Source organism: Corvus brachyrhynchos, unplaced genomic scaffold (genome assembly GCF_000691975.1).
Source record: "Corvus brachyrhynchos isolate BGI_N302 unplaced genomic scaffold, ASM69197v1 scaffold14, whole genome shotgun sequence".
Classification (NCBI taxonomy): domain Eukaryota; kingdom Metazoa; phylum Chordata; class Aves; order Passeriformes; family Corvidae; genus Corvus; species Corvus brachyrhynchos.
This window is the reverse complement of record NW_008239110.1, coordinates 8,387,386-8,415,321: the sequence shown is the minus strand read 5'-3', so window position 1 is coordinate 8,415,321 and position 27,936 is coordinate 8,387,386. Positions and strand designations below refer to the sequence as shown.

At 36.9% G+C, this 27,936-nt stretch overlaps 1 protein-coding gene across 1 annotated transcript in view; it reads left to right on the top strand.

Moving 5' to 3' along the window:
• The first annotated feature begins 3,588 nt into the window (after positions 1 to 3,588).
• Positions 3,589 to 27,936, top strand: part of REV3L (REV3 like, DNA directed polymerase zeta catalytic subunit) — a 71,930-nt gene continuing 47,582 nt past the window's right edge. The window contains exons 1-11 of the mRNA XM_017739520.1: positions 3,589 to 3,798; positions 5,196 to 5,270; positions 6,699 to 6,859; positions 10,794 to 10,890; positions 19,212 to 19,306; positions 19,881 to 19,985; positions 20,948 to 21,032; positions 21,118 to 21,266; positions 21,561 to 21,689; positions 24,209 to 24,446; positions 27,520 to 27,659. Coding sequence (XP_017595009.1) covers positions 3,797 to 3,798; positions 5,196 to 5,270; positions 6,699 to 6,859; positions 10,794 to 10,890; positions 19,212 to 19,306; positions 19,881 to 19,985; positions 20,948 to 21,032; positions 21,118 to 21,266; positions 21,561 to 21,689; positions 24,209 to 24,446; positions 27,520 to 27,659 — 1,276 coding nt within the window. The 5' untranslated portion in view covers positions 3,589 to 3,796. The remainder of the gene's footprint in view (positions 3,799 to 5,195; positions 5,271 to 6,698; positions 6,860 to 10,793; positions 10,891 to 19,211; positions 19,307 to 19,880; positions 19,986 to 20,947; positions 21,033 to 21,117; positions 21,267 to 21,560; positions 21,690 to 24,208; positions 24,447 to 27,519; positions 27,660 to 27,936) is intronic.

Here is a 27,936-nt window from a genome sequence, read left to right as displayed (position 1 = left end):
ATCTCAAGGTTTTGTGGATCTGCCTTTCTTCTATGTTACAGCAGCAATTTTTGTGTTCCTTCATTTACCACTTCATTCAGTGCCTTACAAAGACTCATGATTAAGCCTCAGCTTTACTTGTAGGTGTCTGTATGTTTACTTACCAGTCTCCTTGAGTCATACTGGGATGCTTGATCAGCAAAGTCAGTCAGTGCAGACCTCATTCTTTTAGGTCCATGAAGAGACCATGGAATGAAACATTTCAGTGGCCTGTCCCATCAGGGGCCAGTTTTGTATCCAGAAATTCTGAGGAGAGCAGTCATATGTAGAATCTGCTGTTGAGCACCACTTCCATTGATTCTACAGATGTGAAGAAAGTGATGAATAGATACAAAAATAACATCATCTGGTCACTGTAAGTGGGCTGCTGTAGCAGTCAGTGCTGTTCTAGTGGTACAAATTCATTTCTCTGTACCTCCAAAAAGAAACAGGAACATGAGATTAGCATATATAAACCATAAAACTCATTAACCTTTTCCCAAGCCAAGTTTTTAATTTATGTAAATTGGCAGGTCTGTGTAGCCTGAAATCCTCAGTGGGTAGATCTTTTTTCTCCTTGTGGCTCCATTGGAAAGAACCCACTAGAATTTGTAATGGCATAGGGCAAACCATGGTTGCTATTACTGGAGTCTGGGCTTCAAACTCAATACTGTGATATTTGGTGCACTTTGATGATTTTAACTAAATGATGGAAATAAATGACTGTTCTTAACAGTAGCAGGGTCAGACTTGTAATAATGTCGATTTTAAGTACAAATAGCAGTATAACCAAATATCATGATAAATAAATCAATACCATCAAGGATCAAAGTAAGTAGCTGTGTAAACCCATGTAACTTGACAGCTGCTAGCCTAATAGGAGTCTTAGATCAGCAGTAACTTGTTTGCTTTTTTGGCAGAATCAAAAATGAAAAGCAGCTCAGGGTATGAGTTCTATAAGATTTCCCTGGAATTAAGTAAGTTGAGTAATTTGACTCTGCTCAGTTGAAAGCCATGGTGTTTTTCATGGTTTTTTTTGCAGATAAAGGGGAGTACAGGGGAAGGGAACAGAAGGAAATAGAAGGAAACTTCCTTTGTATGTGTTCTCTTTTTTATTCAACAATAAAATTACATTTTCAGTTCAGCAAGAACAGTTAAATAGCTGTTGAACTTGAAAGGAACATGAATTTAAGTACAGTAAGTTTAGACTGTGCAACTGTTCTGTTTATTCTGGTGCTCTGCAATTTTGCATTCTAAGGGGACATAAATTAACTCAGAATACTTGGACAACTATTAAAGCAAAAGTATTTTTTAAAACGTGAAAAAATTCACACTTTTGAAAGGAGTTCATAGCTAGTAGTGCAAATAAAAAGTGTAAGTGCAGAACTGATTCTGACAGACAAGCTGTAGGAAGCAAACACCTGAATTTATAAAATTCACGAGGGATAGACATGTATATTTGTATGTACAGAAATTCCGTCTGTATTCCAATATCAAATTTAGCTTGCGGTGAGTTGGTTTATTCACTTGTTTCTTTAAGCTGCAGTGGGCATTCAGACAAATTATTTTATGAACTAGTTTGAATTTCCCCCTCAACATGATTCTGGGATACATTTAAAAAAAAACCAACAACAACAACCCACCCTTTCCAACTTAGCAACAAAAAAAGTAAAAAACCCCAAACTCAAACCCTTCCCAAAACCAACCAACAAAATTTGAATAGAGAACCTGTAAAACTTTAAACAACTATTAATTAGTTGTTAGTTATATTTGGATGGGGGACTCCTTTATTTCAAAATCAGTTTTAAGTACAGCCATCAGTATACACTCAGATTTGTTGGTGACTTGGTACAGAAAATAAATGGTTTGCTACCACTGCACAAATCAATCCTCTCTCAGTTCACATGCTACTAATATATGACTTTTTCCACCTTAGGAGTGAAGAAGTTTCCTGCCGTATAAAGCTGTTACTGTCCTTTATTGTGCCATTAAAAAAAAAAACCCCAAACAAACCCGTAGTTCTTATTTTCTTTAGTTTCCCCTTTCTCTTAGTGTGTTGTTATTTGAAAAACTTGATACATAAATAAAACTTTTGTTCTCCTGAAATATTTTAAAGACATGGGCAGAATTCATAGATGATGACTTCACCATTATGAATGCATATATAGATTGTATTTCACCATTGAGGAGACTTGACAGAGTTGACTTGCAAGAAGAATGAAATTCACCTTGTAAAATGGACTTGTAGCACCATGTTTTTTAGCAATTATTTTACTTCTAAACATAATTTGAAGAACAGTACATCTGACCCCAGTTTTAAAAAAGAGACGAAAAAAGCTCTGCTGCTGCTGGGATTTTTGGGGGTGCTTTTCACAGGTGTAAAAGATTTGCAGGCAGTCCTCTGCCTGAAGGTCTTGTTATTGCTGCGCTTTAATGGACTTAAACTGTCTTCACTGGGTGGCCACTGGTATATGATTGAGTGTAAATACTTCAGGCAAGCTCCACCAACTGAGAAATAACCTCAGTTTGAAAGAGCGGACTTTTGGAAGTCTTTTCATTGGTCTTGTGAACCAGTGAAGTTCCCTCTTTGTAACATTCATCTCCTGGGTGATGAAAGCACAGCCAGTTTTGGTGTCCTCATGCAGGGAGTTCATCCAAACAAAATGCAAAGGGATATGTGCTGCCTGTCATTGTGGTGGTGGTTGTTAATCAGCAGCACATGCTTACAGTATTTTTCTGTGAAAACTTTTCAGTGGCAGTGAGTAGTCATGAATGATTTTGGGGACTCAAAAGGTGGCAAATGAATGCCAGTGAATGCATGCTTTGTTGTATTGTGGTGAGAAAAGAACAGATAACATGCATTGTAGTTGAGACTAGCCCCCCCAAAATTATGGTGGGTTTGGGAGGTCCCAGTCCATATCCCTGTACTGCCTTGTCTGAATGAGAAGCTCAGACTGTGGTCTAGCACAAAGGTTTTCATGGTGTGTCCTTTCATTCTGCTCTTACTGCAGACTCACGGAAGCTGAGAAGTAAGAGTGTTGTTAGAAGTCTAGAGATTTGCATATACAGTAGAAATCTCTCAGGGATCCACAGATTTTAAAAGTTGAAAATTACCTGGGTTTTTTTCCACATCCCAACTTATGCCTTAATAACTAGAATATTGAATGGCCTCATAGGTGCTCTGAATGTTCTTTTTAATTTCTGAGAGGTTGTGTGATTGATACTTAAAAATTTTCACAAAGGCTGAGAAACTGTTAAGCATCCAACACTTACTCAGTATGCAAAGTTATTCTTAGAGAGATGCTGTGTTATTACTATAAAGAACATAATTAGTAGTGAATTCTGTTGTTGCACAGCTATAATCGTGTGCGTGTTGCATAACCACATCTGTTCTGTATTGGTTTTGTCAATTAATCAAGTGTGAGAACTGCTCTACATTAGTACCGTTTGTTTGAAACACACCTGCACTTGTGTCATAAATTTATCCTGTCTGCAGAAACTGAAAATAATACGAAAAAATTCAGATGTAGCAACTACTTAGAAGAAGAAAAAGAAGTCATTAGGAAATAAATGTTTACCTTTTTTTTTAGGTCAGAAGACTTGTCTCCACTTACATGGTATCTTTCCTTACCTCTATGTACCATATGATGGTTTTGGACAGCATCCAGAATGCTACCTTCGTCAAGTGGCATTCAGCATTGACAGAGCACTCAATGTGGCTTTAGGCAATCCATCTTCTACTGTTCAACATGTTTTCAAAGTATCATTAGTATCTGGAATGTAAGTATGACCTGTCAGGAGTTTTGGTTGTCTGTTTTGAAATGTTTTTTGCAGTTGTACTACATCGAAGCACTTTGGACTTGGGTGATTGCAGTGCTAATCCTTTTTTGTTCCCCACCCATGTATGTCTTCATACAGGGCTGTACAACTTCTAAGTAACTCTTCTCACTTGCTTTGACTTAAACATAGTTAACAGGTTTACCCAAGAAACTTTCTTGACACAATGATTTTTTTTCCTAAATTGTATCCTAGTGTGTGTAATTTTGCAAAATCTGTTCTTACTAGCTTTTTCTGTCTCTGCTGTTAGAGCAGTACTTTCCATGCAGCATTTTCTACCACTCTGGATTATTCTAGGTTCCCTGAGACCAGACGTGTCTTGCAGGAGCCTGATTCTAGGTGGTCTTTATTTTTTTGTTCATCTAAAATGGCCCCCACAGAGACTGTCAGGTCATTTTTATCTGTCTGATTCTTCCAGCAGCACAGGCCAGGAAGTGGAGGCTTTTAAACATACATTTACTAATCTATCAAGATGACCATTGTGTTTTATTTGGTGTAGCTTTCTGTTGCTGCTGAACTGTATGTTATTATTGAATGTTAACATGAATGAATGAACATTCTAAGGATTCTATTACTTAATTTTTATTTAACTTGCATATCCAAGGTCTGAAAAACAAGTCAAATCATAATGAATAATAGGAAAATACCCTGGAGGAACACAGGTAGTCTAGATGCATGTATTCAATTTTTCATCTTCAAAACAATGTAAATGCTAATTTTCAGTGTTGTGCAGCGCTATGTTTTATTTGCTTTTTTCGTGCATTTCTGGAATATATTCTTTCTTAATTGTTAAGTGTAGGAAGATATTTCTGTTCCCAGCCAGTTTTGGTGGCTTCTAGATATTGTGAGTAAAGTGGCTGCAATAATTGGTTTTTATTTTCAGTCAGAACTTTCTGATGTTTTTGCAGTAACAAAGAAGGTCACCTACCAAATTTCTTGATGTTGTTCTTTTTGTGAGAACTTTGTGAATTGTCGTAGCTGTTCCTCTCATCTTGAAAACTGGGCAAACTGTTGCTAACAATCTTTACTTGAATCAGTGAGAAAAGAACAGGTAGAAATTAGGAGAACCTGCCTCTTTTTCACCTGTCTTGCCTTAGAACTTCAGAATAGTCATTACTGAAAGTCAGCTGCTCGTTGCCTCAAAGCAGCATAAGGGAGTGTTTCAGGTATTTTGTTTGTTTGCGTAAGAGGCTAATGGGGAAGACCTAAATGAAGTGCATCTTCATCTTTACCTGGGTAGATAGACATGCTTATTTCATGCTCCTTATAATAAAATGTCATTGAATAAATGCCACAGCATAACTGGCTAGCTCTTCTTGCTTTTATTTCTTTCTCGCCAGGCCTTTTTATGGTTACCATGAAAAGGAGAGACAGTTTATGAAGATCTATCTTTACAATCCTGCAATGGTAAAAAGGTAAGGATGTGGAAATACAAAGTTCTGTCTGATTTCCTTATATCTTGAATTAAGAAGTCATGTTTGAAACAAGATTCACCAATAACTTAGCAAAATAAAAGCTCCAAAATTATTGTCCCACAGTTTCCAAAACACTTTAAAAATTGCTAATTTTAAACACACCAATAATCTTTTAAAGCAGTAGCATGTTAGGAAAACAATACCAAAAATCACTTGCCTTTAGTTGTTTTGTGTTTACTGTAATTCTTGAACACTTAAACAAATTTGCATCAGGTTACTTTTCCTGTAACTCTTAAGTAAAAAAATGTAGATGTCTTTCATATGGCTTCATTTCATCTATTATGAAGTAAATTTTGGTAGGTTTTAATTCCAGCAACAATTACTAAATTAAAGATTTACTTGGAAAACTGAATAGCTTTTGTTATTAGACAGGTTTTCTATTTCTCAATAGGGTAATGTTCTGTTATATGAAAGTGCTGTTGATTTTGATCTTACTGTCAAAGTAGTTGCAGTAAATTCAGGAATAAATAAGGAAGAATTATTTCCCAAGCTTAAACTGAAATCCCTTGAGTGTGTGCTATTACATACTGTAACCTTTTTTAAAAGGTCTGATACATGATCATAAGACAGGATTGTCTTGATTTTTCTTCTAGGTAAGTGAAATTTTGCGCAATTTAACCTTCTGTCAATGTATGACATGGCGGTTGTTTCAAAATTTGGAGCTTCTCATGTTTGAATTGCTCCTATCCAAATAAAGACTGACACTTCACTTAAATTATTCCTTTCTTTTTTCTGTATATAACTTTATTTTTAATCCCATTTTGTTGCGTTTACAAATGCTTTGTGCTTTTTTTTTTGTTGTATAAATATATGTTAATTTGAGATAATCATATTGTACCAATTTATAATTAATCAGATACTTGCAGTTATTTTTTAATGTGTATCTGTTTAAAAGAGAGGATTTGTCCTTCTACAGAGTTTTAAAATACTGCTTCTGAGTACGCATTATGTAGCTTTAAAGCCATGAAGGACGTATATATGTCAAGGAGAACTAGAGAGACTTTCAGACTTTTTACTGGTGTGTAGGCATACAGCTGCCACAGTTGTTCTGTTGAAAGATTTCCATGGCCTATAGTGGCTTTTGGATCACTTGCAGGAATAGAATATTGTAGGATTTTTTTTTCAGAGAGTTTCATGTTTTTTAAGCTGAAGGATTCAAGGCTCCTTTATAACTAACACCCAAATATTGTATAATTATTAGCAGAGATCATTTTTGTTCGTGTGTTATTGTGAAAACACAGTTCTTAAGTTAAAAATACAACTAAGGCAAAAATTAAAGTGTCTAAGTATTTAATATTTTGATAAAGTCAAATATCAATATTGTTGTACTGAAATAATTTTCTATTTATGTCCTAATTTGTCTTTTAGAGTTTGTGAGCTTCTGCAAGGTGGAGCCATAATGAACAAATCTTACCAGCCTCATGAAGCCCATATTCCCTACCTCCTCCAACTCTTTATAGACTACAATTTATATGGAATGAATTTAATAAACCTGGCTGCTGTCAAATTCAGAAAGGCAAGGAGAAAAAGTAAGGTGTTTATTTCTTAAGACCAAATAATTGCTTTGAAGGCTAAAAAACTACCATTTTGAACAAGATGTCACTAGCTGTCAGGCGTTTGCTGTAGTTTGCCTGAATGGGTATTGTGTTGTTTCCATGAAGTTTGCTTTCTGTGTCAAAACAAAGTCCATATGTAGCTTTTTTCCTTTTTATACCTCTGTATGAGGATTGAGGAAGAGCCTGCTTCCTGAAATGAGATGCTGTATATCAAGAAACAAGTGTTCTTTCAGCAGCGCAGCTGTGACCATTTCACAAGATGACCACACCTCTTTTCTAGATGAAAAATTGTTGATACTCAGTTGAAGAATTGACATGAAAGATAGCATAATAATACTGTCGCTTTCTTTTTTAATGGTTTTGATTCTTATATCAATTCAAATTCTTTTTTTGTTGTTGTTGCAGTAGTGTCTTTACAAAATTATGGCTAATGATTTTGCTCCGATGACAATCAGTGTTCTTAATTAAAATGCTTGTGTTTGTGCTAAAGTCATATGCTTTAAGGTAAAGTTTGAATTCTTAGTGTGTGAGTAAAGGAGGTATTTTAAAAAATTAGTTTGTCCTTTTGGATGTACACACTGACATAAAAATTAAGTTTGGTGAGAACATCCCTAATTCTTCTAAATTCTTCGTTATAAAGGAGAGATAACAGTAGGAAAAGCATAATGCCATTGGTACTTAATGTTTAATGAAATAAGTATTGTTTACTTAAAACATAATTGTTCCTACAGCTAAAACAAAGTTGAAAGGAATGGTGAAGTATTTTTCTGTAAAAATGACAAGCAAGAATCATGCTTCATTTCCTCCTTATTTTTATTGCCTGTATATTCAGACAGCAATAGAGTAGCCCCTGGAGTTTTATAACTAATTATTGTTTAAAGGAAGATACTCTTTTCGTGCTCAACAACAGGCCACACTTTTTGCTGGTGTCAAAGTGTAGGAAGGCAGAAGCTCAGCCATGGACAGAGCATCTTGAGGAGGTATAGTCAGGTACCTTTAGTCTTCCAAATATTCAAATCAGCCTTCTGGAAACATGCAATGTGATTGTATCAAGTAGTTGCTTCCATTCTTTTTCCATAGCTCTTTTTTTTCCTCTCTTTCAGATGATAGATGAAAAACATAAGTTGTTTATATTCTCCTTCATCATTTATTTAAGGATGAGAGACCTAAGTCTTGAGTGGAAACAAGGGGGTGAAAGAGGAGCATGGGCTGAGACCAGTGGATTTTAACTGTTCTTATAGGGAAGAATCCAATAAAATAAAAGGAAAAAAGGACACTGCCTTGTCTGGCTTGTTCAGATACTGGTTGCAGTGCTCCTAGGAAGATTTATTCTGTTTTGCATGGCTCCATATCACACATACATCAGTAGCTTGCCTCACTCTGTTGTTGATCCCCAGGCACAGGATCGCTGTCTCTTGCTCCTGGCACAGCAGCTGAATCCCTGGTGCAGCCTTACAGAGGCACTGATGTCAAGAGGCCTGGCCTTGTACAGCAGCTCTCTCTGAGCTCAGGCTGTTGGAGTGGTGTAGAAGGCACAGCCTCTGCTTACAGCTGACACCCTGCCTGTTCCTTAGCATCTGTGTTGTTGTGCATTCCTTTCAGTCAAGTATAGCTGTGTCACACAGGCCGGGTCAAACATTGTTTCTTAGACAGCAGTAAAAGCCTTTGTCAAAAGATGTGCAGCAAACACTTACCTTACTTGCCTTGCAGATGATGATACAAAGATGAGTCTGGCAATTAATATGTTCGTTTGTCAATGTAAGCAAGCGACCTCAGGAGCCTGTTCATAGTGGTATTTTTCTCACTGAGATAAGTAGACCTTTTTAAAGGCTGAGAGAGGTCAGCGTGCAAATTTGTATTAGCAGGAACGTTCTGCCTTCATCAGCCTGTATCCAGAAGGTGCAGCCGTTCGTTTTCTCAAGTCCTTGTCTTTATGGGCTGTGAAGAAGGCTGCCTATTCATTTATGCACCACGTACCACTGTAACTGTTGCAAAATTTTTATTTTCAGTACCTGAGTCTCCTTCTGTAGTATGATTCTGAAAGACCTTGATGTGTCATTGTCTTTAAAGATCTTTATATCAAGAAAAGGGGAATATTAGGTGTCCTTAAATCCCTATCCCTATGATTAACTTTACTGAAGAAACAAACTGATACAGGAATTTGAGCCTCAATATTTAGAAGTATATGAAAACAGGGCTCATAGGGAATAAGAAAGGGAATAATGCACTGAAACTGCTGTGGTGTGGTATTTGAAATGCATATAAATTTAAAAAATAATAGTATCTATTTTTCCAGTTGGCCTATAATCTTGCATAGCTGCTGTGAGATGTATTTTCCTTTAAAATATACAACTATTCAGTCCCATTTCATCAACTTAAAATAATCAAGTTGCAGATGAAAAATAACAAGAGATATTTCCATGCATAGTCAGCTTACATTTTAATGTGGAGAATTAGCTGATGTGCCACGCAGTAAAAACATGGCTGTGTTTCTTCCTGGACTAGCTGCCCAATGCACAGACAGTAAGGTGTGCTAGATTTGAGCTGGATCTGTGCAAATGGGATCAGATATTTTGTGTTGTCTTTCTGGAAACGTCTGCTTGGGCATCGAAGTGTATAGACTGTGACAGCACTGGTGTGACTGAAATATGAGCTGGCTCTGCATAAGCAAAAGAGTGTCTTTTCACCCCACTTGAATGCCGCATCTTTGTGCCATGTCAGTACACTTAAGAGTCTGATGTAAGGGCAGGGTTTGCAGGAACTAGTCTGGGTGCAGAAAGCTTGGTCTGGAACATAGGGAATTAAGCCTGCTTGCTTCTGTTTGTAGCTTCTGAGGTTCTTTGTCATGGTGTCTGCCAGTTGCTTCTGTAGTAACTTAGGGCTTTTTCTACATGACGTATCCCTAAACCAAATATTCCAAGTAGTGGAATTCACATTGGCAAAACTATTACAAAATTTATAGGATAAAAAATACATGTTCTAATAAATATTTAATTACTGAAGACCTCTGACAATTGAGTTGTTTAATTGGTGTATTTTTAACAATTGCGGAAGTGTTTGCTATGGCTGAAATACCAGAAAACTGCTAGTGCATGACACCAACATAGCTGAGAAAATTCAAGGTTCAAGCTGGTCTTTCAGGTAGAAGTGGGAGACTGAGTAATTTTCAAAGTCTTCTCCCATTCTACCTTCCTACAACTCTATTCCTGGGCCTTTTTCTTTCTTGGGCCATATCCTGTGTATATTGTCTTTCCTTTCTCTGAAGACTGAGGGTTCAGGTGGAGACATCAAGGGAGGTAGGAATTCTTCAGAGAGGACTTCACCAGCATGACTTTGGAGCACACTTCCTTACATGGAGACCTCCGAGCAAACTTAGAATGTTTTCTTTATTTGTAGGTCAGACAGCATCTGCCTTCATTGCAGGTTTCCACTTACTGCTACTACCATTGTATCTGGAATGTATTGTATATTCCCTTTCAGCTCACAAATAAGAAAAGTAGAAGTAGAATTTCATGTTTTCTTTGGTTTCTAATTTCCATTGGAATTTGAACTGTAGACCCAGGAAATTCTGACGTTTACATCCGACTCTGTATGATTTATTTTGAAATTTTCACAAATAGGAGAAGATTGAGTTTAGGTTAAGATATAAACAGAATGCAACAAATGTAATTCTAATAATGTCAGTGTGTTGGCAATACATTTTTCTTTTTGTATGTGTCTACGTGTTAGAAAACCAGGTCATTTATACAGTAGCATAGTTAATGGATGAAGATGATATGCAATGCTATTTATTCTTTAGGAGCAGGTGGACTGGTAATACTAAATAATAAGTGCAGTTATATAATGATATTTGTAAAAAATACTGCCACATAAATGAATTAATTTCTCATTCTATTTTTTTCCCTAGGTGATACATCAGGTGTAAGTAAACATCATAGAACTCATTTACCAGAAAATTCAAGCAACGTATCTTTCATTGAATGGGAAGAGGATGAAATACCAAGGTCAGCATCCCAGGTTTTTCTGTTGTATGCCTTATTTTCTTATATACATCAACTTGCATGTAATACAGAGTTCCAGTCTCTTATTTAAAAGACCTTTACATGTTTTACGTGTTAAAAAAAAAAAACAAAACAAAGGTGATAAGGTAACACAAATTCATCATTATTTAGTTTCTTTGTATAGGTTTGGTCACCCGATGCTTTCTGGTATATGGTTATAAAAATCCAACTAGGAGATAATGGGCAAAATTTGACTTTCTAGGGTTTGGAATTATGACTTTGATGAAGAACTAAGCAAGCTTAATAGTTACAGAGAATATTTCCACATCAGTTCACAGATTGTGTTTTTGTAATCATCCTTAACTAACATGACCTCACTGGTGAGGCCACATCTCAAGCCCTCTGTTTGGTTTTGGGCCCCTCAAGTACAAGAAGGACATTGAGGGGCTGGAGCGAGTCCAGAGAAGAGCAATGAAGCTGGTGAAGGGTCTGGAGCAGAAGTCCTGTGAGCCACAGTTGAGGGAGCTGGGGGTGTTCAGCCTGGAGAAAAGGAGGCTCAGGGGTCCTTATTGCTTTCTCTAACCACCTGAAAGGAGGGCATAGCCAGGTGAGGGTTAGTCTTTTCTCTCAGGTAGCAAGTGGGAGTGGGAGGACAAAATGAAATGGCCTGAAGTGCCAGGGGAGGCTGAATATTAGTTTCTTCACCGAAAGGATGGTCAGGCATTGGAATAGGCTACCCAGAAAGTGGTGGAATCTCCTGGAGTGTTCAAAAAATACATGAATGTGGTGCTTGGGGGACATGGTTTAGCGCTGCTAGATTAACAGTTGGACTTGATGATCTTAGAGGACTTCTCCAACCTTAATGACTCTATGATCCTATGAATAGTGTGTTATCAGAGAATTTCAGTTTGTCCATTTCAAATGGTAGCTACATAAGAACCTCAGCTTAGAATTTTCATGTCTGTCTCCCATGCTTTTCCATTTTCTTAAGCATTTCCTACTTTACAGTTTGTAATTGTTTCACTTCTATAAGAAAATTGAATGTTTCTGCAATTTTGGGGGTTTTGTGGCCAGAGTTGGGGAGGGGAGAGAAAGTTACGGTATCTGAAGCTACTTTGATTTGTATAGTTTATCTACAGCAAGTTCCTTCTTTAAGCTATTTGCTAATGTTTGGCAGGTCCTTTTGTCATCTAGTAGTCTTCTCATTCTTTGGGTGGTTCCTGTCATTCTTCTCTGAAGAGCTTATTGGGCTCAGTAAGCCACGCTTCCTGCTAACATTATGTACTGGGAGAATGTGCTTCCCCAGTAGAAAGTGTGTGCCTTAAACCATACTTCAGGTTTTTCTAGTGTGCAAAAACATGAGCTTGTGTTGGTTACGTCTGGTTTTCTGATTCTATTGCTACTTTAGGGGATTTTGCAACAACATTTGTGATCATCTTACTTCTGGTCCCTTTATGTGCAGTTGTTCTTGGGCTGTTTCTTCTCCTTTTTGGCTGCATATTTCATTCACAGTCCATTTCAACTTTTATTTGGCTTGGTTCTGCAAGCCAGCTTACTTAAACATTAAAGGTGTGATCATAAGTTAGCCCAGGATTATCTGATGTTACTTTACACAGATCTGGGATCGGCAAGTAAAAAGAAAGCAAAGTAGTACTTCTTGGCTGTCAAAACCAGAGAGGGATGAGCTCAGCAGAGCAGGAGCCAAGGATGCAGCCTCATGGCTGTAACTACAGGTCTTCTTTCCTCCTCCTTCCACGCTTCCATGTATACAGCCAGGGGTGCAACACCTCACTCGTGCCAGTCCTTCTCCAGCACTCACAGATGTTCCAGAAGTGGGATGTTAACAGTAATGGGGAAAATACCAAGACTGTCCATTTCCCTGGCATTCGTTTGCTGAAGTTCTGGCAGCGGAATTTATTTCTTGAACGTAAAGCCTGAATACTGCATAATATACTACACAAATTTCTCTCTATACCATATGCAATGATAATGGTAGTTCCTGATACATTTTACAGTTTCATTTATCATGCCAATTTGTCTTGTGAGCATTTTAGGATTTATTAGTACAAGATGTTTCTCTTCTTAATTTTTTCCAATTGAGAATCTTCTGTTTGGAAGCCATTGTAAGTTCCTATAGAATCTTTCATCCCATTTTTAAATTTCATTCTGTTTCTATTATTCTACTTCTGAGTTATCCTGCTTTTGTTTTCTGTTAGTATGATCTGGTTATGTATCCAGCATGTCTACTGGCTTGCCTTATCAGCATATTTCATTACTACACTGCTGCATTTTCTGCCAAAAGTATTAATGAGATGTGAAGTAAACTCAGTCACAGAAACTGGTCTGTATTCAGTTCTACACATTTTGTGTTGACGCTCTGTCCTTTTTGTATAACCAAGAAGAATTTCACATTTAATTAGCTCTTAAAATGCTTTAATAAATTAAGAACTCATTTATGGTTTCTTCAGCTGAAATTGTTTCCTATTTGATACTGTGTTAAACATTCTTTTGTCTAGAAAATCAATTTTTTTATTTAGGGTGTTCTAGCATGACTGTTCCCCATGCTGTAGGACATGAATGCCACAGCAAAGCAACAAACCTAAACTTCTCCATCCTAATTTTACTCTGTTCTGTATCTATACAAAATTATTTGCCTGTTAAAATTTCTCCTGGATTATTTATGGGAGTCATCAACTTAAAACAGTGCTCTTGTAACCAGTCATACTGCAGTGCCAATTCCAGATTGCCTTCCTACTTAATTTCCTTTCAAATTCTGAAAATTTGCTTCTAGTTTGGTTTAATGGATTTATAATTTTCATGATCAACCTTACTGCGGGTAAATCTGACTGAGATAGTATGAGATATCTATCCAAGGAAACCCTTGTAATTGTGTCCTAAAATGATTGTGACTCAACTGTTTCTATTTTTGCAGTCTACAGCATTACTCAGTAGTTGGAAAGCTGCCTTTCTTCCTTGATTTCTGTTTCTTTAACAAAGTATGTTCTGTATTCCCAACATACTTCCATATCAACAGCTGTATTCATTTCTGGTTTCATGTGCAATACCAGCACAGTCCCCTCACTTTATTGTCCAGTCCTCTTCAAGTTCTATCCAGTTCAAATTGAGATATTTAACTGTTTTGCGAATTGTTTAGCAAAGATTTTTTACTTACTGTATTTCACCACTTGGCTGCTGTTTTCAGTAGCATTTGGAGTTTCTTCTAAATACCACTGAACTCATAAGTTCTTTGCTTGTCCTTTATATCAAAGATCGCATAAGTTATTGGTTGTTCTGTCAAGAAAAAGCAAGAAGGGAAAAGACAGTCAAATGTTGTTTGAGACCACAAAATTTCTAGGCCTGTCTTGTATTCACAGTGACTGGGATGTCTGTTCAGACTCATTATCCTTCGTGTACATTAAGAATACATTTTAGAGATAGTTGAACGTGTATCTACCAAGTGCTTGCTGTAAGTGGCAGTTAACAAGTTCTCTTGTTTAAGCAAGCAGTGCCAGCGATTGGGCATCTCTTGACTTTGGAACACAGTATATCACTTGGCTGAAATACAATTCTGGATACCTGGAAGGTAATTGCAAAATTTAAAAGTCACATATATTACATGAGCAGCATGGGTAAATGCTAGTGATGGTTCCTTATTTCAAAAAATGTTTGAGAACTATGTCAAAGTGTCTTGGTGACTGAACTCCCTCTTCCGTGCTAGAGAGCACCGTGCTACTCGGCCACTTACCAAGAACAGCATTTAACCCAGCCATGTCCTGTCCTGCTCCTGGCAAATCTCCAGATTATTTACTTGCTGCTTTGATTAGTGCACTGTATTAAGCCAGAGACACTTCTTTTAATGTAATTCTAGAATGATTCTGTTATCAAATAGATAAATGTCCAAAATCTCTAGTGCCCAGGAATCCCATATGTTGTAAGGCTTTTAGGTATAATACTTGCCAGTGTTGTCGCACTGAAACGTACAAAGCCTGCCCTAAAATGGGTGGCAGTCACCTGAACCTGGTAGTGCTATCCAACAGTTTTTGACATGAGGAGTTCTGGACACGAGACACATTTTTTATCCCGCTCAGGCAGCTGATAATAAATGATGAAACACTTCCATGAGTTCCATTGAGAAAACTTTCTGGTAAACATCAGACTTAATCTTAACATCAGAGTAATCTGCTAGTCAAGTCTGCCAGTTGGACATGATGTGTTAAAAGCAGAATGATTGGTAGAATGCTTTTGAGAAACACTTTCTTTTTTTAAATCCTAGATTTGCTATCAGACTTTGGTTTATATGGAAGTGGAAAGATCTGACAAGTAACACTTTTGCACAAAAATATCTAGCAGATATGTAATATTGCGGATTTTTGCTAGGTTTGTGGCTGTCATAATTGCTTTTCTCGCTTGTCAGCCTGTGCATGTTTTTATTTAGCTATTTGATTTTTTAATATAATGTGCACATTATTTAAGTCACTTGAACATCCTGAAAACAAGGACACATTTTCTGCCGTGAACAGAGTATCGAAAATTATAATGTCGAATTTTAGAGTCCTTATCAGCACAGTTGAGTAACACCTTTCAGATTCTCCATGGAGTTAGTTTTTGTCTCTTGTGCTCAGTTTAACATTACAAATACCTCAGATGTGGTCATTACAGAGCTTGTTTCCTTAGGCTGTCATTAGTATTGGTGAATTAAGATACTGACCTTGTTCATTATTTATTCTTCAAGGTTTTTCAGGACTTTGATCTACCTAGCTGTATGTAGTGGGCACTTTTTAAAATATGTGTTGACTGTAGGTTTAATTCATTGCCTCAATGTCTGAGAAACCAGATGGTGGTAGTTTCTTTGGGTACAAGTTTCATCCTAAACTATAGTTTTTGTCTCAGTGGATAGTGTGATCAAACTATTACTTTCTTCAAAAATAAGGACCGTTTTCTCTGTTCTCAAAATAACGTATTTGGAGCTTTTTATACAAAAGTAAAATGGATTTGTATTGCAGTTTTTCACCTGGTATGTAGGTTTAAAAGGCAATTTTAAATTAACTGGTGTGAGTATCCCAAGTAGCCTAGCCATGGCAGGTCAGTGTTGTGCAACCCTGATTTATCTTGCTTCTTTGGAGAGTAAATTTCCATTCTCATGCAGTTGGGTTGCTTCTACACCACCTCACTTAACCCTGTCTTTCATATATCTGTATTACAAGTTTTATCTTGTGAACAGTTCTCTCTACATTCCTTCTTAAAAAATGAAACATAGGTGCTGTGAAAAGCTTTGCCTGGGACTTGCTAAGTCACTTTTCTAACCTTGTTCTAATACAGATATTCTCAAATCATGGTTTTGGCATTATCTAAACCACAATTTTTCTTTGCAGAACTGATGCATGCAGTGTGAGGCAGGTGATTAGTCTGTTGTGTAAGGCACTCTGTGTCAAACAGGCCACTTCTGAGTATCTTCCAAGGCATTACAACTGCTTATGACATGAAGTAGTTCATATTTTCAACTAACTACAGCTGGGAGACTAGACATGTTCTGACTTCTTCATGCTGTCTTCTCACCTGCTAAAAACAGCACTGTACCTGCTGAGGAAGTGTGTCTTGATCAGGGAGAATGGGAAATATGGTTACTTTGTGTATATGTTGCACACATTTGTTTTAGGTGAGCAAGAGCACCAAACCTAGCAGCTGACCAAGCTATTGCTGATACTCAGATAAAGCAGTTTCCAAAGCAGCATGTAACCATGTTAAATAACTAATTCAGGACAGTTTGTACTCCCCCCTCTCCACCTCATGTTTTTGGTTTAGTCAACATAAATTCAAATGTTAGAAGGACCAGTTAAAGCTGCTCTGCTCTCATATGCCCTTCAAGGTGTTTTTCCTGAAGTGGGAACAAATGACTTCTTGGCCTTTGTGGCTTACCTGAATGTTGCAGAAACTTGTAGTGCTACTGCTATGACTTCAGCTAGTGCAAGTGTCTAGCAGCTCGCCTTGACAAGTATGTTAAATGCCAGGCCAATGTACCTGTTGTATTGGGAAGACATTTTTCAAGTGTAATGGAAAACTTATTGTGTGTGTCAGGTGCCTTTATTAGCTTCCATGTAAGTCTTTGGAATGTGTGGTTTTGACTGCCAGCCCTGCCTTCATTATGAAAGTGTTAATGGCAATTATGATGGTAAATCCTAGATTTGTTTCAGAAAAGGTCTGTTATTAGCTCAGTGTTTTTAATTTGAATAATGTGCCATGTAAATTGAAATACTGTAGTTTTTGACAGAAAGATTCCTCATATCTATTTGATTTAGAGCTTGGGCAAAATGAGCTAACTCTTTTCCTTCTAGTTGCTCAAATTGTTTGAATGAATTGCAGACAAAGAGCATGCTTCAAATTGATATTACTATGGAAAAAGACTTAAGTTACATTAATGTCTACCAGTTTGTTTTAAATTCAGCAATGTTGAATTTAGTGTTCTTCTTATATGAGAAATCTGTGTGAGAGTCTCTTGTAAGTAAGAAATCTGATTACTTGGAAAGCTCTTGGCCAGTTTTATCTTTGGTCTTGATCAGTTCTCAAGTCACTGGCCATACTCTTGATGGGGATGTTGGAAAACCAAGACATAGGTTTGGTTTTTTTTACAAAACATCCTAGCTAAATGAAGGGAAAACAATAGAAAGCTGTCTTTGTCAGAGGAAAAACAAATGCTTCAGTTAATGGTTTTAAGTCATCAAACAAACTCCTCAGAAACAGGTCACTAAAACACATTTTTTCTTAAATTTTTCAAGAACTTTGATTCTTTCTCACTTTCTCCCTAACCCCCACTAGTTTTTGGTTTTTTAATTGATTTTAAAAGAGAAAATTAGTGGAAGTGGGAAGCTCAGGTCTTTGATTTTGTGTCCTCCAGACAAGTCAAAGGCAAGTCTTTACCACATTTCTGGTATCAGTGACCGTTCTGTATTGTGGTCCCTTTTTGCTTGTTCCCAGAAGTGTTTTGATTTTGTAAAGGGAGCTAACAATTCTTGCAGCCTCTTCCCTCAGTCTTGTTTTCCAGCGATCCTGCAGCTGTTTCTTACTGTAGGATCAAAATACAAGTTTCAGCTTGCCTGCAGTTCCTGTTGCCCACTGTGCAGGCAAAGCTCTTTTTGAATCTTTTGATGATTGTGAGGTGTGTGACATGAAAATTATGCATTTTGAGCATATTATGGACTTGTTTCTCAGCTGATGGTGTGACTGGGAACAGAGGGATGTGATGGCAATGGATTGTCTTTAAAAGTGTGCATAGAATCATAAAATAGTTTGGGTTCGAAGAGCTCTTTAAATGTCATCTAGTCCAGCCCCGTGCAATGAACAGGACCGCCTTCAACTAGATTATGTTGCTCAGAGCCCTGTAACCTGGCATTGAATGTTTCCAGACATGGGACTTCTCCCTCTTTTGACAGGCTGTTCCAGCATTTCATCACCCTCATCATAAAAAAAATCTTCCTTATGTCTTGTCTAAATTTACCCTCTTTTAGTTTAAAACCATTACTCCTTGTCCTATTGCTACAGGCGTTACTAGAAAGTTGAAGAGCTTGGAGTGGATTTTCAGTGTTGCCCTAAAAAATTTTAAAGGGTAAACAGACTTTTTCAACAAACCTGGGAGATGATTTCTGTTTGTTAGCTTCCTCCATGGACTCCATAAAATTTGTGCACTGACAGCAGCAGGTGGAAGGTTACTGACATTTGCAGATCTGAAAAGGCACAGCAGGAAGGTGATCAGTCATTGAATCTGTTTCTAGTATTTTAAGTCTTCATCAAGCCAGTTATCCTTAGTTCAGTATGTGTTTGGGTTGTTCATTGTCTCTTTCTTATTCACCAGGCTAAATAAAGAAAAAACCCCAGAAAAAATAGTTGTAAATGTTGAAAGTGTTATGCATTGCTCTGAGCTGTGAATGAGAGAAAAATTCATGCCTTTCTGGGTGCATGATCCTGCCTACACACTTGGTCCTATTGGCTGAGTTCTACAGAACATTTCATCTTATATTTGAGGAGGAGAACATTATTGTAATTGCTTTAGTACTTGGAGTTATTTACCAGCTCTTTCTCTTCTCCTCACAAAAGAAAAATCTAAAGCCTTTAAATTGAAGATATAGATTTCTTATCTAATTAGATTTGAATATGATCATTAGTTTAAGGACTTGGAGGTGAGGATGGGAACTGATAATTCTGCATTCAGTTAGTCACTCCTGCTCCCTCTGAAAAATTTTGGATATTAGTCCAGTTAAAAAACAGTGATGATGCATGTTTCAAACTGAGTGTATTGATGAAATTAACCTGTGGTATTTATGTTGTCACAGCTCTTTAATGTTGAAAGGTGTTGAGCCACAAAGTACCTGTGAATTGGAGGTGGATGCAGTAGCTGCTGACATTTTGAATCAACTGGATATTGAAGGTGAAGTGTTAATAACTTTCTATGTAAAATGGTTTTAGAACAGAAGCTATGATGTCATAGTTCACTCTTCTTTTAAAGCTCAGCTTAGTTAAATCACAGTCCGGATTTCAGTGTTAGTGAATTGTTAATCTCCAGATTTATAAAGTTTAAAAAAAATTAATTAACTCTGAAAGAAAAGAGGTTAGAAAAATAGAGCAATATGAAGAGATTTTTGTTAATGCATAACAGAAGATTTCAGACTTACAGAAAGAATAGTAATGGAAATACCAACATGAAATGTGTGCATGTATGCATATGTATGTACTTACACCTGTATATACATATATACACATACTTGGTGGGAAGACCAGAAAAAAGCTGAAGGTCTAGATTACAAATAGGAGATCTAGAAAAGAAATGAAGTTATGCCTTAACTTTTACATAATACCAAATCTTAGAGTAAGGCCAGAATGGCACTTAAAAAATAACAGGCTAGAATGACAAAGAGGTGAAGAAGAGTGTCAGAATCCAATTTGGGGAAAGAATGCTTTGTCACTTGGGCAGACTTCCCTTCATGTATGATTGCATATTTCAGCCCAGATTGGCAGGAACCCTGGTTTGCAAGCTATATGGGAGGATGAAAAGCAGCGACGGAGACAGAAATGTGAATCTTCTCAGATTAAGCCACCTGAGTCACAAGGTAAAAAAAACCATAAAAATTTGTGCAGCTGTTAATCCAAAACATTGAATGAGAAGCAAGCAAGAGGACAGAATTTAAATTGGTGTATCAAGTTTGAGGGTTTTTTAGATGTACTGTTTTTTTTGCTTCCAGGCTTACTGATGGTCCAGTATGTGTTTGCCAATTTTGAAAGCAAGACACTTAACCTTGCCTAACAACATCGTGATTTAGCTATCTGCAGAACATTCTAGACAGAATGAATGATAATGGCAGTTAAGATTGCATGCTTTGTGATGGAAAACATTTAAATACCAACAAAACTAAATCTCTTTTATCTTGAAGCTTTCCATTGTGGTTTATGCACAAGGGCAGTCCCATTTAATTTCTGCGGAATTATCGCTAAGGTGATATTAGATTAGAATTCTAATAGGATAGACAAATCCCTGTATTTTTATGTAAAATTCATTACACAGTGAAGACTGTGCTCTGCAACGTAATTGCATAATGAACAGGCTATTCTCTGCGGAGCCTAGGCCATATTTCTTTTAAAGTATGAATGATATTTGGCAAGTAAGACAGAGGCTTGCAAGAAGGAAAGAGGCAGGTTCCTGGCTAAGACAGACTACTTTCTGATTGACTTTTTTCCTGTGTTTCTGTGTAATGTTAGTCAGGCTGCATAAGCCAGACTTCTCAAAATTGTTCACTGATTTTTCTTGGATGCTCACCTTGGTGTAATTGCATCGTGATTTGTAAATGCTGTTGATACTCTTGATACTCACAGTTGCAAATGAGATCAGTGGGAGTATGTGAAGTATTTTAAAGTTTTTTAATGCACTTTGAAAGTCAGCCCTCAGATTTGGCACTAAAAATTAGCAGGCACTTCGACTTCGAGCCTTTTCCTAATAAAATCAGTAATTTTAGCTGCTCTCTGTGTTGAGAGGTCAAAGTAAAACTGAATAACAAATATTTTTCAAATTTTAAAGACCGTGGATTTGTGCCAGCAACAGAGAGTGAAAAATTTTTTCAGAAGAGACTTAAAGAAATTCTCAAGCAAAATGACTTCTCTGTGTAAGTGTTTAGCCATTTGTCATAAAATATAGTATTCTATGCAAACCTTAAATATGCATTTAAAACTTGCTTTTCAATTAACTAGAACGTTGTCAGGATCATTGGACTACAGTAATGGATCAGAGGAGTTCTCTGCTGAGCTAACACTACATTCTGAGGTACTTTCTCCTGAAGCCTTTCCATGTACACCAGCTAATACGGTAGAAGTGCATGACGATAAAAAGATGAGCAAAGGTGAGTTTTTTTAATATCCTAATTGTTTAGGCATAAATCTATGTCATGGTTTGACTGTTTATACTAAAAGCAGAAGTAAGCCAAGGAAGTTGTGATCGTTAGTTATGAAAAACCAAAGAGTAGCTTTGCTTTTATTTTTATTATTGTTAGAGTAAGCCTTTCTAAAATTGCCACAGCAAATAATGGAAATATACTTGGATAGTAAAATCCAATCTAAAGTGGTTTGCTTTCATAATGTATCAGTCTTGACTCTGAATTTTTATGCTTTCTCTTTTTTTCTTTTTTCTTTTAAAGACTCCAATAGGATGCATACTGATAAAGAAGAGGAAGCACTTATTAATGAAGAAGCAATTTTAAACATTGTGGAGAACAGTCAGAGCTTTCAGCCTTTGTCTCAAAGACTGAATCAGACTACAGTTTTTAGTGAGTATGACCAGAATGTGTTTTCCTCCAGACTATTATTGTTCCACAGTCTTTGTGTTCCCTTAGGCTACCTATCATGAAAGAAAGTAGTTGATCTCAAGGAGTTTTTCGAACAGATTAAGACTTCGCACACACACATACCCTACCACCACCAAAACACACCCTGTGTTTTCTAAGAAATGTCACCAGGACTGTATTTGTAGAGGCTGCCTGTGTTTGACTGGTTCAGTAAGCCCTGTCCTCTTGCCAGGTCAGCTCAATGCAGTCTCTTGTGGGTGTTGCTCTTCCTTATGCTCCTAGGTCTAAAAGGCTAAAACTATCTGAATGAAGATGATTTTGACTGTCTACCCATGATACTCTTGCAGTTACTGACTGCATCTTTCATACAGTTAAGGTAGAAAACATGCATATCATCTGTCTTCAGACGTTCAGCTGTCTGGAGATACGGCGCAATAGTAGGTTGATAATGAGAGGCAAGTTGCAGCAGAGCATTTCCCAAAATTTCTAGATACAAAGAATGGCTGGAGGCAAAGAAGCAGGAAGCAAAATGTTTAAGAGGAGGAGAAAAACCATGGAAGTAAAATTGTGAGTGGCACAAGGGGGAAACAACAATAAAAGAACTTGTATTAAAAGCTACGTGAGGTAGAAATAGTTCAAATACTCTAGAGAAGATGAAAAGCACATAGCTCATGGTATGTCTCTGTCTGTGTTCTTTGGTAAACATAATGTATAATGTTAATATGAACCACGTGGTGTGGGGCAGGGAGAAGTATCTAAAACCCATAGTAGCCTCCATTTCTTTGATACCTATAGGGTGTGGATGTATGCTTGGACAACAGTATATGTCTGCGGGTAGTACAATATCCATCCAAAATGCAATTGAAATCTTTTCTTGCTAAGAAAGCAGGAGTGGATGAAGTTAGATTAAGACTGTAGTGCTGTTTTATTTTGTAGAGAATAGGCAAGATTTTGATTATAGGAGTTTAATAGGCAAGGATTTGGATTTACTGAAAGAACTATAAGAAATTCTGTGGGAGCTGGGAAACATGAGCAAACCTGAGAGGATAAAAAGTGGCTAAAATAATATGTAGGGTATGCCTTATGCCTGTACATTTGAATTGCTCAACCAAATTGAAGTGTTGAAATGGTCTGGTTTTTTCCATTGACTAAAGAATCAAATAGAGATTATATGCTCTTTTTTTTGCCTTTTTTCCTGTCCTCCCTTCTTGTAATACAGCTACTAATTTCTGGTGTCTTGTGTGACTATGAGTGACATGCTGCATATTTGGGTCTCTTATGCTCCTTCATAGCCTGCACTAGTCTTTATTATTCCTCTGTTGAGTTGTAGTGCCACAGGGACTGTGAACCACATGAATTCTGCTATTCACTGTGAATTATACCCCAAGGTTCATATTAACATGAAGTAGAGGTTGGAGTTTAATGATGGGCCTCACAAAGGGCAAAGGAGCCAAGAACAGAAAGTGTAATTGAAAATGGGTTAATTCAGAACTCTGTAAAAGGGGATGGTTTCTATTGTAAAGGGTTGCATGGGGTCTTGTGAAGCCTTTGCAAAATATAAAAAATGCCTTTCTCACCAATGTTGAGATCTATTTTATATAATTCTCAAGATCATTTTAATTATATCATGCTTTCCGAGGAAAGGAAGTAGAGATTGTAGTTCTTCAGCCAGAGAAGGAGAGAGAAGTAACAAAGATGCCTGGTAGACTGGAGGTCATAAATTGGTTATGAGGTCAGATGATAGGTAAGTAGGAAGAGAGTGAGAAAAATCTGTGACTTGGAAGAATTTTTAAGAAACAAAAGTAAAAAATGAGAAGGGAAGTGCATTAATTACTGTAAGCTTGTAAGCTTTTGTCACATAAAAGAAAATAAAATTAAGGAGAGGACTGAAATCAGGTAAACTTTCAATGTTTAGAGAAACCTTGGAATAGAACAGCTTATAGTGACATGAAAAGGGAACCAAAGTTGAGCATTATAGTAAAGAACAGAAGGAGGAATAGTTGGTCAAAATCAGCATCCCTTTTGACAAGATGCAGTGATTGAAAGTCCTCAGGTGATAGAGAGAGAAGTGCCTAACAAAGCTAATGCAGCTGTTGAGCAAGAGAAGACAGTGATGCTTCAGAAGCTGGCACTCATGCTTAAATTAAAGGGGAGAGTGAAGCTTTACTGAACGTGAGGAGAGGTAATAGGAGAGTGGAGAGAGAATTGCGTCCACTAAATCTAGTACAATCAAAAGAGTAGGGCAGAAATCCAGAAAGTTGTCAAAGTTTTAAATACAGAGCTAGAAAAGATAAATCATAAAATTTGAAAACATAAGATACAAAAAGGCTCTGTTTCTGTAGCATGCCTTGCCTTAGACAGTAACAAACTAGTAGATTTTTAAATGGTATGGGGCTTTTTTTGTTTGGTTTGGTTGGTTTTGTTTTTTACTGGTAGACTGTAACTAGTCATTTACAAGTAGAACAAAATATAGATTCTACTTGTATGGGCTTTTTCTGCAGTGGGCAGTAGTGCTGATGAGGCCATGATTGATCTGTTGGCTGGATTGGAGAATGATGGATATCAGATGGGACATCAAAAAACACTCTCTCACCATCGTTCTCTTGGAAGCTGGCGAAATTCTCAGAACAGTGATGATGAAGAAAATGAGCCACAGTGTGAGAAAGAAGAAATGGAACTTAGCTTGCTAATGTCCCAGAGGTGGGACAGTAGCATGGAAGAGCCTGGGCCAAAAAGAAGGTATATATTTTCTTTTCTGAAGATGGTTTTGGTTTTTTTTTTTTCTGACAGATCTTTCCTTCCTCCCACCTTGTTTTCAAGTATGCTATGAGCCCAATGGGATGTAGAGAGGTCTCTGTTGACAACATGGAAAAATCTGTGCAGATCTTGGAATGCAAGCTGCTTAGATGATGATGTGAATCATGAGTGTTATCTGGAAATAAAGATTGAGTGTTTAGGTTTAGCCAAACACAAGCTTCTAGTTTTCTCTTTGAGGAAAAATTAAGTAGGCTTTTTGTTCAACAAGTCCAAATACAAGAAAACCTTTAGTGGTAGTTTGCTTATAAGGTCACACCTTGGATGTAGTACAAATGTTAAGGTGTATCTTGTACATCTTTTACTAAAGTCAATATTTAAGAAATATTCATATAAAGACTAACCAAGCAACCTGAGGAAAAAACACCCATTTGTTTCCATGCTCAAAGTTAAAATCAAAACATGAATGTTGCTCACTCTGCTCAACTGCTAAAGGTCAGCAACTTCAATATTTTTAAGGCCAAGATTCTTGGAACACCGTCTCAGGTTGTAATGACCTTTTGTACAGTCTGCACTGACAGGCATTGAAAGCAGCTATATCCAGTTTCTCTTGACCCCTGCTTATGGCACACCTTCTGATATTTATAATTCTGTTTGAAATATGAGAAACTTCACAGACATAACATTTTTATATTTGGGGGTTTTTCCTACATCAGAAATTGTCATGATACGTTTCAGAGAACCAGAGAGGTATAGAAATACTTATTTTTTTTTCCCAAAGACACATAAAAGTTGTAACAGAACCAGAAGTTAGTTCATTAGTCTCCTGGTTCTAGAGATAATTGATCTCTAAAGCTAATTTTCCTATCTGACCTTTGATTTTCTATGTTTTTTCCTTCACAGTAGTCTGAAAAGTTGAAATTTCCATCCAAAACACATAACATCAAACTTCAGTTTAGTGGTAGTTTCTGTGAAAACCTGTATCTTGCAGAGTTCATTAGCTCAGGCACAGCTCTGTATGAGCTTGACTGTACAACTTCAGGAGTCAGGTAGGATCCTGAAGCAATTAACTGCTTTCATGCAGTACAGAATCCTATTTAAAAACTCAAGTGACTTGATGAGCTGTCTCACTGATATCTTGCTCACATATGCCTACACCTTAACCCCAGACAGAAAGCACAAGGGAAAATGTGCATACCATGTGCTTCCACAGGCAGTGAACTTGTGTTCAGAGGGAATTGCAAGTTCTGTTTCACTGAGCTCTCTACAGAATTTGGACTGATTTCAGACACAAGCATGGGTATCTTTGCCCCCTGCATGATTCTGCTCATGCGTAAAGAACCAGTTTGAGTCTGATGATAGATCTCTCATGATTTACTCTGCTCAGGCTCATTCCATCTGTATGGCTTCCTAATGCATCCTACCATATCCATACTATGGTTTTTCTGTTAGTGAGTATTCACCAATCTTCGTTATCTCAGAAAATCTATTGAGCTAATGAGGAGTAACCACACTCTATTGAGTGAATTAAATGGCTTGGGTTAGATTTGTATTGAACTGAAGAAAAAAGCCCATCAGGAATAAAAAAGCCCACCAAGACCTAGACCAGTTCATGTATGGTGGTCTCATGTGTGTTAGACAAATTTTCCTGGAATCCAAACTGATGGGCCTGAATGAGGAGAAATCCAAGCTACCTGCAGAAGTCATCTCCAGTCTGATCTGGTTTACTGAAGTTGACAAAGATTTACCTGGGATTACAGCATAATTCAGGTTGGAAGAAACATCCCCAGTTTGATACTAATTTGCATATAGAGCTGATTGCTTTATGCTGTACTTTTCCATGTTTTGGAAACATAGAACAGGGACAACTAAGCTCACTTAGATCATGGAGAGTGTACCTAGTTGTGTTTGTTACTTGATTTTCTAAGTCGTGCTTCCAGACCTGAGTGGAAATTGTGGTTACATTTGAGCCTATTGTTTTTGAACTAACAAATCTGTCCCGATCTAAATTAGCTCAGTGCTGACATTCAGATGTCTGGGCTGGTACCATACATATAATTCATGCTGGTCTAACTCCAGTCATAAAAGAGTTCTGCAGAAGTAAACTGTATTTAGGTTATTGTGGATTTTCCTTGTATTTATGCCTTTTAAGGTATTACACAAACTTAAACGAACAACAGACAAATTAAAAAACCCCAAAGCTCAGTTCCTTAATATGTATCTGGATTTCTTTCTTGTAGCCACAGAATACCTTATTTCTGTTAAAATTTTTGTCCATCTCACACTTTATTTTAAAAAAGAAGAAATCAAATTCCTAAGTGCTTGTACAGTTATAATCTACTGAAGGATTTGGGTTTTTTGTGGTTTTCTATTATATTCTTCCTTCCCCCATGCCCATATAAAGCATGCCACCTTAAAAACATGAAAAAGTCATAGAAGCTTTTCTTTGTAGATTCACTTCTTTTTTTTTCCCAGTGAATTTATGACTGTAAACATGGCAGTGTAGAACAGTTAACTTAGTTAGAGCAGCTTAAGTATTAACAACAGCTGCTTCAGAATATTCAGTGAGAGGTAAAATGAAACATAGTTTGGTTGTGATTTAGTTACGCCTGCCAAGAGATAATTGTTATAATACAATAAAGATTTCTTAACAAAAAAAACCCACAAAAACTTCAGTTTAGCTGTTTGCTAACAGCTAAACTGAAGTAATTTTGCACAGTTGGTTTAGTCTTCAAATTTCAAGCACTTTGAAGCAATGAAAAATCTCAGTAAAATTGAACTAAAATTAAGCATCTAAATGCCTTCTCTGTATCTTCTTAAGTTAGTGAATGCTGCTGTTTAAAATGGTTGGCTACAACTGTTGCCTCTTAAAATAGTAACATTGAATAATATTTTGAATTTCTCAGAAATGTGACAAAACTTTTGTTTGTTTCCTTTTGCTCCCCCAAATTATACAACTACATAGCACCATATCCCATTGATTTTCATGTTCCTTGTGGCTCATGGTGTTTTCTAATAGAAGTATTGTGCATCAATTAGTTCCTTCACTTTCCTCCAGGTCAGCTGGCAAAAATATGCATCGAAGTTCAACAGAAGAGGATTCATCTTCAGAGGAAGAAATGGAGTGGAGTGGTAACAATATGCTCCTAACTAATCTTTCAATACCTCAGTTAGATGGAACTGCAGATGAAAATGGTGGTAAGTAAATAGAAAATCAGCTTTAGAAGTTGAGTCGTAGTTCATTTTCACATGAAATTGCTAATTCTCAAAAGTGCTGGCCATTTTCAGTCCTTGTTTCAATTGGAAGGAAAAGTTCTCAACAGATTTCAGAAGCAGATCCTTAACATCTTCCTTAAAAAACGACTGTATTTTAATCTCAATGCCCTATGGATGGCCAGAATCTGTTTTTCTTATTGTATCAATGATCCAAAATAGGACATAGTTTAATTAGTTTTATGGAAAAAAACAAATATGG